The 12,091-nt window shown below is 40.0% G+C and overlaps 1 protein-coding gene across 2 annotated transcripts; it reads left to right on the top strand.

The window, feature by feature from the left end:
• Positions 1-10,031: 10,031 nt before the first annotated feature.
• Positions 10,032-11,439, top strand: LOC125247651 (gastrula zinc finger protein XlCGF8.2DB-like). Of its 2 annotated transcripts, none has more exons than XM_048159064.1 (2): positions 10,032-10,935; positions 11,348-11,439. In XM_048159064.1, the coding sequence occupies exons 1-2, from the start codon at positions 10,127-10,129 to the stop codon at positions 11,412-11,414; spliced, it is 876 nt and encodes a 291-aa protein (XP_048015021.1). In that variant the 5' UTR covers positions 10,032-10,126; the 3' UTR covers positions 11,415-11,439. The 2 variants fall into 2 exon arrangements, with proteins under 2 accessions (XP_048015021.1, XP_048015020.1); XM_048159063.1 differs by having other exon boundaries at positions 10,032-10,971.
• Positions 11,440-12,091: the final 652 nt, after the last annotated feature.

Here is a 12,091-nt window from a genome sequence, read left to right as displayed (position 1 = left end):
TTACTTGAAACTGATAAAAGACTATTTATTAGGTGCACTGAAAGGAATAACATTAATATACATCATCTGTGCACGAGGTGGGCCTTAAAAACATCAGCCAATCGTTTATGCGATCGTCGCGTAAACGATTGACCCTCTGGCTTGTCAATCACTGCCGTGACGTTCCTTGTGAGAGACGAGCGGCTGCACGCTCCAGTAACTTTCCACACTCCACAGGCGCCGCATGCAATGTTTTTGTCAGGAGACAGGAGTAACAACTGCAGATTATGAGTTACCTGCGGTGAGTCCGACATAATGAATCCACTAACACGACACAGCGAACGCCGGTGGTAAACACTCGTGTTCCAATACTCGTGCACGAGTTTTGGGAGGCATTCCCTTGAAATGAGCTGTGAAGGAGGGGGGCTGTTCTTTAGAGCTTAGATTCTCTGCCCGAGCCCGGACTCGACCCGACCCTGTTTCCTGCCAGCGTCCTCGGGCCGGGTCGGGCCCTTGATAAAGCACGTCACGTGTCATGCGCAGTCTTGTCCACTCGTACTCGCAGTCTCGCACGCGTGACGCATCGCACCTGCTGTGCATGCTGTAGGCTACTATTCAGTAGCTTAAGTGCAACATGGAGCTTGAAGCAGCAAGGAAAAAAACAGGATAATTAACTTTGAGGAAAATCGGAGGTATGGAAACATTTTCCACGAAACGTTTCTTCATTCGGAATTTCAGATCCATTTACGATCCATTCAATTATTTCTGAATAAACAAACAACACAGTTTACATGGTTCTTCCTTGTCGTATTATTGATTAAGATAATAATTAAATGCACGCACAATTATGAACTTGATAAATGTTACAGATATGTTTTACTATGCACAAACAAATGCCTTTCAACTTACATGTGCAAAATTCAGAATTAAATTAATGTGCTGCAATTTGTACAAAAAGAGAGTCTGTAGTAGCCTACGTGTTTTAGCCATTAAATAAGCACATTTAGTTTCAAGTTTGTTAAGTTTTGTTTTGAAGAAAGATTTTCTTTAAAGTGAATTTCGTTTAGTATAAATTGTATCTTAATTTTAATACATTTTTCATCAACCAATTGCCTGCATTTAATACATAAAAAGCAATATAGCAGACAATATAATAATGAGATGGAGGCGCCGGCGCGCCGCAGTCACACTTACACCATTTGAAACTCGTAACACACGCTGTCACCGAATTTACAAATGCACATCTTGCTTGTTGCTCACACACATAGGCTATTATGTTGAGATAACAATATGTTGAAGTAACATTATTAATAATAATTAATCTTTAAGAATATTTGATTGAATGCTGAATGTTGTGCTTGTTCAATTTAATAAAATTAAAACTTTAATTATGATAATTAAAATAATTGAATATTTAATATTGAGTGGCCAATTTTTGCTCATTTATTAATAGTATTTATATAAAATATATATATAACTGCGCAGCTCCCCCCTGTAGCCTAAATGATCTAGCACAGCAGCACCTGCGTTAAAAAAAATCTGGCGCCACCCCTGGTTATAACGGCCCACATATTAAAAATGGTCGGGTTTAAATCGGGCTCGGGCTCATAATTACAGTGAACATGTCAGGCCGGGCCGGGCTCGGACACAACGTGCTCGGGCTCGGGTAGAGTCGGGCTTGATTTGTTGGGCCCAATCTAAGCTCTATTGTTCTTACGCATACACTCATTTCAAAAACTCAGTAACAGTCTTTGGTTTCTCAGTCGACGAAAGGATCCTCTTTAGCACCTTTAAACGGATACAAAAGTTTCATTTTTGTTTTTTAAAAATGTTCAGTAAAAGGAGGTTTGGAGCTTTTATACTGGTTGTCAACATCAGGTCGAACTAAATATTATTTTAGCTCTTATTTTACATTTATATTTAGTTCACTTTTTTTTGTAGCCAAGTTATCCAAATTTTGGACATTTCTCAATATATTTTACAACATTTTTTTAAAGAATAATCAGTAAACTGTATCAAGTAAATGAACTTTCCAGAATGGTTAACAGTGTTGTAATCACAACTAAAGCAAAATCTGATTTATAGTTGCTGATAAAGTTATATTTCTCATAAATTGTATCAGTTATTCATAGTTACAGAGATTCTTTTTCTTATAATAACATTAGTAACAGGGATGATGAATGTGATCAACACTGTACAGTTTGTGGAAACACTGAGACAATGGATTGAGATTATTTTCCTGTGCTCCCATCATGCTGTAGAAGATCATGCATTTTTTAAAAATATCAAGTAACAAATAAAACATATAAAAATAATTCAAACACATAAAACATATATATAAAACTTTATAAACCACCTGAATTAGGGATGCTCCTATCTGCCTTTTTTGCCTCAGATACTGATTCCGATACCTGGGATTCAGTATTGGCCGATACCATATGGATCTGATTCAAAAAGAAAAAAACATGCTGAATATACATAATAACCCGAATGCCTCTGTGGGATTACAAATTTAAGAATCTGTTTAAGATCTGCTGATTCTACGTCCTGACATAACATCCCATGAAATACTAACATTATATTTAGCATTTTAAGATGATAATACCAGATGAATGATTCTGTTAAGCAAAGTTTCCAGCATGAGTTTTCTGCCAGTTCCTGTTCTGTCTAATGAGTCAGATTGTCTTTAATAGCTTTGTCCCATTTGTTGACTAGTTATGCTGATTGGATTAGGACTATCGAACCTCTACAGTCTGGGACGGGTTCCTATACCTGAATACTTCATTTGCATGCTTTGTTTAAGGTCGTCTCTCAGGTGCTTGGTGTGTTGGTTTCTCTGCAATGCAATACAAAGCATTAATTGCTTGAGCTGTCTTTGCAGCACTTGTGTGTGAGAGACCATGATAGTGACGTATAAGCAGCACAAGTATCGACTTTGGCAAGGCCACTTTCCCTTCAGAGTCTCTGATAATTCCCTGTTTGTCTGTATCAGCCAATTGATTACCTCTTATTTCCTCTGAATCTCCTGCTGCATGTCCCCTCACCTTGACTATGGCCACTTTGTTCGGCAGCTGCACTGCATTAATTAAATTGCCTATCAAATCAGAATGTGCTATTGGTTTTCCATTTGCTGTCTTCCTCCTCAAGCCAACACAGACCAGGCACTCAAGGAACTGTATGGGAATATAAGTGAGCAGGAAACTGCGTACCCAGATGCAGCGTTTATTGTTGCGGGGGACTTTAACAAAGCCAACTTCAGAACAATAGCTCCAAAATATTTTCAACACATCACCATAAATACGCGTGGTGATCGCGCACTGGACCACTGTTACTCTCCTTTCCGGGACGCCTACAAAGCTCTCCCCCGCCCACCTTTCGGCAAATCGGATCACTCCTCCATTCTGCTCCTGCCTGCCTATAGGCAGAAACTGAAACTGGAAGCACCCGCCCTCAGGACAATTCAATGCTGGTCGGACCAATCAGACGCTATACTACAGGACTGTTTTGATCACGTAGACTGGGACATGTTCCGGGCAGCGTCTGATGGCGACATAGAGGCGTACTCAGGAAGTGTGTAGAAGATGTAGTGCCGACAAAAACAATCCGCATCTACCCCAACCAAAAACTGTGGATTAACAACGAGGTTCGAGCAGCCTTGTCAGCGCAGACATCCGCTTTTAATTCTGGGAATGCTGATGATCGCAAACAAACCAACTACAATCTCAGAAAATCCATCAAAGCCGCAAAAAGACAATATAAAAACAAAGTTGAAGAACAATTCAACATCAACGATGCAAGAAGTATGTGGCAGGGAATCCATAACATCACAGATTTTAAAGGGAATAAACCAACTACTGTGAACATTGCCGCCTCTCTACCGGATGAGCTTAATAACTTTTATGCTCGTTTCGAGGCTCTCAACACCGCCCACACAGAGAGCGCTCCCGCAGCTGCTGCAGAAGATATGAGTGCACTCACTGTCTCTGTCGCGGATGTAACCCGATCCTTCCGATGGGTAAATATCCGCAAGGCTGCGGGTCCTGATGGCATCCCAGGCCGTGTGCTCCGAGCATGCACATCCCAACTAGCTGGTGTTTTCACAGACATTTTCAACCTCTCCCTCTGTCTATCTGTGGTTCCCTCGTGCTTCAAAAAATCCACCATTGTGCCCATACCAAAGAAAAACAAAATCACATGCTTAAATGACTGGAGGCCTGTTGCTCTCACACCCATCTTCAGCAAGTGTTTTGGGGGACTCATCAGAGATTCTGCTCTGTGCTGCCTTCCTCATTGGATCCGCTTCAATTTGCATACTGTAGCAACCGTTCTACAGAGGATGCCATTGCTTTCACCCTACACACTGCTCTCTCCCACCTGGATAATAAGAACACCTATGTGAGAATGCTGTTTGTAGACTACAGCTCAGCATTTAACACCATAGTGCCTGCCACACTTGTTGCGAATCTCCAGACTCTGGGACTAAACAGACCTCTGTGCAGCTGGATCCTGGACTTCCTGACAGGCAGAAGTCAGGTGGTCAGAATGGGCAATAATACATCATCCCCGCTGACCCTCAACACTGGTGACCCTCAACACTGGTGCTCCTCAGGGCTGTGTCCTCAGCCCACTCCTGTACTCCCTGTACACATATGACTCTACAGCCACACACAGCTCCAACGTCATCGTCAAATTCGCTGATGACACAACGGTGATAGGCCTGATCACCGACAATGATGAGACGGCCTACAGAGAGGAGGTGAGCACTCTAACTAAATGGTGTCAGGAGAACCACCTCTCACTCAACATCGACAAGACCAAGGAGCTGGTGGTGGATTTCAGAAGACAGAGCAGAGAACACAAATCCATCACCATCGACAAGACACCTGTGGAGCGGGTAAGCAGCTTTAAGTTCCTCTGCGTTAACATCAGTGAGGATCTCACCTGGTCTACACACACTGACGCAGTGCTGAAGAAGGCACATCAACGCCTCTTCTTCCTGAGACGACTGAGGAAGTTTGGAATGAGCCCCAGCATCCTCAGATCATTCTACATCTGCACTATAGAGAGCACCCTGACGGGCTGCATCACTGCCTGGTTCGGAAACAGCACTGCTGGCAACCGTAAAGCTCTGAAAAGGGTTGTGCGAACTGCCAGCCACATTGTTGGAGGTGAGCTTCCCTCCCTCCAGGACATCTACACCAGGCGGTGTATAAGGAAAGCCCAGAGGATCATCAATGACTCCAGCCACCCATCCCACAGACTGCTCTCTCTGCTGCCCTCAGGAAGACGTCTCCGCAGCATCCATGCCCGCACTAGCCGACTTAGGGATAGATTCTTCCCTCAGGCTATCAGACTAATGAACAATATAAACTAATACACCTTACAGCATACTCCACAATGGTATGCTCACACCGCACTTTAACTTAACAGCCCAACACTGGACTATACATGCACACTGCACTTAATACAATAAGCTACCTGTTACCTGTTACTGGATACCGTCCGATGCACACCCATGACATTTTTGTATTCAGTTCACATACATCTGTTGCTTCTTAGCATATTTTTATGTGTATATATGTCTACATAATGTAGAAGGTGTCCTTTCTGTGTATAGTGTATAATGTGTAGTGCTAACTGTATGTATGTACATATTGAGTATAATGTGTAGTGTAATGCTAACTGTAAGTATGTCTAATAGTACACTGTGTGTACTGAATATATGTATGTGCATATTGCACATTTTTACCTGTTGAAGTCTGTATGGTCATATGTCTGTATGGTATATGTTAATTGTTTCTGCAATCTTTGGAGCACGCTCCCAAGAATTTCACTCTCCAAGGCACATGTGCTGTGGTGATGTGACAATAAAATTGACTTTGACTTTGACTTTAATTTCTTTGTTTCCATGTTTTGGTAAAGTCATGGACTGCACTGTACGCATACTTAAAATTGTCACAATTTATACTGATTCTATCTTTTAAAAGCTCACAAGCTCTTGTTAGCGCCACTAGTTCCACTGCCTGTGCTGATGTGAATGTTAATGATTCTGCTTCTACCACTTCATCAGGGAGTCTAACAACTGCATAGCCACATAAATATACACCATCTGATGGATTAGAACATGAACCGTCAACATATAGACTATCCCCCTCTTCTAGGGCTGTATCTAACAGATCGGTCCTACAAGCAGTTTCAGTTTCAATGTTTTCAAACAATCATGTCCCTCATCAGTGCTGTCAGTGGTTTGGTCGGCAGTGCCGAGCAACTCTCTCAAAGCAATGACAGTGAATGAATGTTGGCTTAATTGTTAAATTTGTATTCACTAACAATGTTGCCTCATAAAAAAGACGCTGTGCTGTCATGTACTGTGTGTTAAGATTATGTAAAATTGCATTTACCTGGTGTGAGGTGTGTAATGTCAATGGATGTGAGAGGACTGTTTTTTCAGCATCTTGTACCATCAGTGCAGCAGCAGCCACTGCTCGAAGGCAGACCTTGTGCAATGTTGTCTAATGTTTTGGAAAGATACGCCACAGGGCGATAACTCATACTGTGTTCCTGGGCCAGTTTCCCCGCTGCATTGCCGTAAAGGTGGAAGTCCTTTTTGTAGTCAGGAAGGCCAGGCAACGCGGGGGCTGACATGATGGAGTGTTTCAAATCGTTGAAGGCAGCATCCATTTCATCAGTCCACTTGATTGTTTGTTGTGGTGAGGCTTTGGTGTCAATGCCTTGACGCAAAGCCTTGTCACACAGACACAGCAGGCGAGTCAACGTAGCCCTTAGGAAGACGTGTCCATGTAAATTGTTGTTTTTTGTACGTAAACTAAAATAATGGCTGCGCCTCTTCAGATATCGGTATGCTGCAAAAAGCAGAGCATATATCAAGGACATTATAGAATTTGTGTGTAGGTGATATTACATTTATTATAGTTACCACATCCAGTACCACTGGTGAAAACGGAATGATCAGGTCATTGATCTTCCTCAAATCTTGTATCAGTCGCCAACTTTGTCCATCTGCAGTGTACGGTTTATCGTTGATGAAACCTGCTTTGTCCTTCACTCTTAGCTTCACTCAGCATGTAATCAGCAGGATGAGGGTGTGGCTCAGTGGATACCATCAGCACAAAAGAGAAGAAAAGAGAAACATTTTTAGTAAACACAATTTCCACTCCCAATTTATGCATTATATCTCTTCCCAGCAAATCATCAGATTTAAAATAGATATCAAGATTATTTTCTAAATTGGGTTTCGGAGGGGTATGATCATTCATACTGAGTACTGTATCTTAACTTTAACTGCACCTTTTCAACGGGGTAAAGTGCTCTAACCCTTTTATACTGTATTTAATGGAAAATATATTACCTGACAATATATTAAACTGACAAAGAATGATAACAAAAAGCTTACACAACAACTCTTGCTTACTGATATGAACAAGTGATTCATCTTTCATTCAAAGCCACATGAAGCAATTTTGGATTTAGAGTCATAGTTACAACTATTTATTGGACACTTTTCACATTCCTGTAGTTCTCAGAACTGATATAATTTTGGCTGGGTAAACATAGATTCTGTTTAGTGGAAGTATAGTGGTAATGTAGTGGTGAACTACAGAAAATATAACTGTTCTCATTTTTCCCCAGCAGCTACAGCTCCATAAAATAATACATCAAGTTAATATAGTATCTGGTAAGGACATATTATAATAATAATGCAATCAATCAGTCAATAAATAAAGTTAAAGGTTTCTTCGGAATATCCCGGACGAGCCCCCAAACCCCAAAATCCCAAGAAAAAGATAAAGTCAAAAAATGAAGCCCAAGAAATAAGAAATTATTTAACAGTCTCTATCCCTAAAATGTATTTAACTCCCTCGGGTCGGCGGTCACGCCAGGCGTGACCACCGCGTTTTTTTTCTAACCAGTGTGAAAGAGACTCAAAATACTCCGTCAATGTTGCACATACAATTAAGAGCTATACACCATTTTAATCTGTGGAATATCTTCTTTTATTTGTGTACACTCAGAGTAAAAACAAAATGTTGTTCTTTTTGCAAAATAAAGAAAACAAACATGATGCGTGATCGCTCGTCTCCCTCTGAATGAAGTCCAATCTGATAGTTCTCAGAAAATGAACTGTAACTTAGTGAATACTAATCACAAAAAAATGAGACTTCTGTCTAAAAAACGTTGAAATGTCAGGTTTTAAATCGTGTAAGTCAAATCGAAAACAAACATTCTGTGTTTATGTAATCTGTATGAAAAGAGAGCCATGTCAAAGTCCATGATTCAGCTCATTATCCGCTAATGCGGCCACGCCCACGGAGCCAGCGCTATTCAGAGGCAAATTCAGAGGCAATACTTGTATGCATTGTCTCAATCGTGTATTTATTGTCTTGATAAGTGTTTATCTGGATGTTAAAGCCATGGTTAGCGATCTCTAGAAGACATGCCGTTAGTTCCTGGTTCCTGTTCTTCATTATATGAATTTGTAGACTAAAGGAGCGCCCTCCGGCTGCAAGTATGAATTGAAAACAGTATCCAGCATTCATAGTGATGATAATAAATATTGAATAAATATTACTCCTCTGTATAGAAAATTGACATAAACATATGAGAATCCATCAATATTTCTCCAAATGTGCATGCTTTTAAGCTAAAAGCCTATATGAAATGCCATAGAGGTAACATAACTGTTCAGACACTTTGCATCACAGAAATGCATTATATTTTAAAGAATATAATAGAATCCCATTATTTTAAATTGTAATAATATTTCACAGTATTGCTGTTTTTTCTGTATGTTTGATATACACCACATGATCCACAGAGGGTTTTTTCACAGCCTACCTAACTGAAAGAGCTCATTATTTATGCAGGACATTAGAGCTCTTTATGCAATTCTTTTGTCTTCTCAGGTGAGAATCACCCATTATTCATGATGATTCACACCTCCACGCATACTGTGTTTCTTGACCAAAGATGTTTTAGAAAATTTAAATATCTCTATTGTTTTATATGAACAAGCAGGCAGCATAATTTTTACCTCATTTTGAAGCAAAAACTCTAGTCTACAACCTCCAATACCCAGAAGTCTTGTGAACACAGATTTAATATATATTTTTTGGCTTTATTTCAGTGACTTAAGTTTTTTGTTTTTTCAATAACCACGCATAAACGTTATTCCTTCAAAAATACAAACATGTACATACATGTTCCTCACATATTATTGTAGCCTAGTTTGTGCTGAATACAGTGTAATGACACTTTTTCCATTAATATGTTTATGAACAACTGAAAAAAGCACAAATGTCAGGGCATGTCAAAACTTCTCCAGGGCCCCAAAAATCCTCAGACCCCTGAGGGTTAAACTACAATGTACACTACCTTAGCTGGACTTGATGACTGCAGCGACCAACAGTACATTTTCTCAATAAAGAATCCTGTTGAAGACACAACTGAGTCTCCTGGTCTTCACTTCTGAGATCTCCAACACCTCACTGTTTGGAAGAGACTGGGCTCTTTCTTTTGTGAAAGGCATCAGGCTTCACTTAAACATTACTTTGTGAAACAATATACAGACACAAATGTAGTGAATTATTTATTAAATAATCGTGCACCAGTGCGGTAATGTAAATAAACCAGTAGTTTGACTAGCATGATAGACATTTAAAACTAGTTAAAGCCACGGTCGCTCGACTTTGAGCATGTGAAATTTCTACAGACACCGCAACGGTTGTGATATGACGTCTTCGCTCGAGCTTTCGTTTCTGGTGTCCCACTTTCACATGTGTATGAATGGAAGTCAATAAAATGTGAAAATTTCTGTTCATTTAATTAATGAAGAAAAACAGCAAAATGGTCGTATTTTATAGCAGTTGTCTACTTTCTGCTATTATATCAGGGATCTTTTATGTCCTTTCACTCCATATTTCTTTCATTTCAGAGCTGATGGAAGTGAAGGAGGAGAGTGAAGAACTGAGTGAAGTGGAGGAGAAACATCATGTCAAACCTGGAGAAAAACCTTTGAGTCGCTCAACAGACTAAAAAGACATTTTTAAAGAAAAGAAGAGCCAAGAAATCTTTCACCTGCACTCAGTGTGGAAAGAGTTTCCCAAACAAATGTAATTTTGAGCGTCACATGAGAGCTCATGCTGGAGAGAAGCCGTTCACATGTGATCAGTGTGGGAAGAGCTTCTCAAGGAAAGATAGTCTTGAGCGTCACATGACAGTTCATCCTGGAGAGAAGCCGTTCACATGTGGTCAATGCGGGAAGAGCTTCAGAAACAAACCTAATCTTGATGTTCACATGACAGTTCATACTGGAGAGAAACCACACACATGTGATCAGTGCGGAAAGAGCTTCACACAAAAACCTAATCTTATACGACACATGAAGATCCATACAGGAGAGAAACCACACTCATGTGATCAGTGCGGGAAGAGTTTCGCACAATCACCACACCTTAAGATTCACATGAGGATCCACAACGGAGAGAAGAAGTTCACATGTGATCACTGCGGCAAGTCGTTTCTTAGGGCATCAAACCTGAAGACACACCTGGTAGTTCATACGAAGGAGAAGCCACATTCATGTTCTGTGTGTGGAAAGAGTTTTTCACTGCTCTACATTTTACATGTGCATCAGAAAATTCATAATGATGTGAGAGACTACATGTGCTTTGAGTGTGGGAAGAGTTTTACTGCAGCAAGCAGTTTAAAACTTCACCAGAGAATTCACACTGGAGAGAAACCGCACAAGTGTTCATACTGTGAAAAGAGATTCAATCAGTCATCATATCTGAAAGTACATGAGAGGATTCACAGCAGAGAGAAGCCGCACACGTGTAATCATTGCGGATTGAGTTTCTCTTTTAAAAGTCACCTGAAGATACACATGAAGATCCATGCAGTGGAGAAACCATATTACCGTGATCCGTGTGGGAAGAGGTTCGTTCAGTTATCATCATACGAAAAACAATTACAGTGAGTAGTGCCTCTTTATGTGTTGAGAAACTGTTGCTTCTGTGTAAGTTCATTTCTTAACTGCCAGGATAACTGCCTTAATAAATGTCTTGTGTGTGTGCTTTATCACTGTAAACAAATAAACTGCAAAATATGTGTATACTACATATAAATATTGTAGGATTTAACCAATTTTAAAGTTTTATTACATTGTTCCTGAAAGTTGTCCCAATCCTAGTAAAAGTTTTGAACAACACAAACTGAAGGTTTGGTCCACATCAAACCCAAGGCTGGATTACGTGATTTAAACACATGATTAGCCTGAGCAGAGTCTGACATATTGATTATTCATCTCACATTGTGTCTGTTGGAAATAAAACATGTTTGTTTTTGTCAGAACTACCAGAAAGCATCTGCAAGAGGAGGACAGAGAGAACACCAGTGATCCAGAACCTGCAGAATGAACCATCACAATACTGAAGAAAAAAGAGGTTTTTCTTCATTCATTATAAAGCTGAGGAACATGCTGATGATCACTACAGTTACATTGTCTCAGTTCAAAAATAAATAAAAGGAGAGACTAAAGCACACAAAAACCCAAGTGATTTTTTTTTTCCTAAAACCTTTTTGAATTTTGAAAATTGTGTAAAAAATGTTTCAGATCTACAAACCCGATTCCAAAAATGTTGGGACGCTGTACAAATCGTGAATAAAAACAGAATGCAATGATGTGGAAGTTTCAAATTTCAATATTTTATTCAGAATACAACATAGATGACATATCAAATGTTTAAACTGAGAAAATGTAGCATTTTAAGGGAAAATAAGTTGATTTGAAATTTCATGGCATTAACACATCTCAAAAAAGTTGGGACAAGGCCATGTTTACCACTGTGTGGCATCCCCTCTTCTTTTTATAACAGTCGGCAAACGTCTGGGGACTGAGGAGACAAGTTGCTCAAGTTTAGGAATAGGAATGTTGTCCCATTCTTGTCTAATACAGGCTTCTAGGCCAACTGTTTAGGTCATCTTTGTACCCGGATCCTCCTTCTACGCAGCCATGATGTTGTAACTGATGCAGTATGTGGTCTGGCATTGTCATGTTGGAAAGTGCAAGGTCTTCCCTGAAAGAGACGACATC

This window comes from Megalobrama amblycephala, linkage group LG15, assembly GCF_018812025.1.
Source record: "Megalobrama amblycephala isolate DHTTF-2021 linkage group LG15, ASM1881202v1, whole genome shotgun sequence".
NCBI lineage: Eukaryota > Metazoa > Chordata > Actinopteri > Cypriniformes > Xenocyprididae > Megalobrama > Megalobrama amblycephala.
This window is presented reverse-complemented; position numbering and strand designations above follow the sequence as displayed.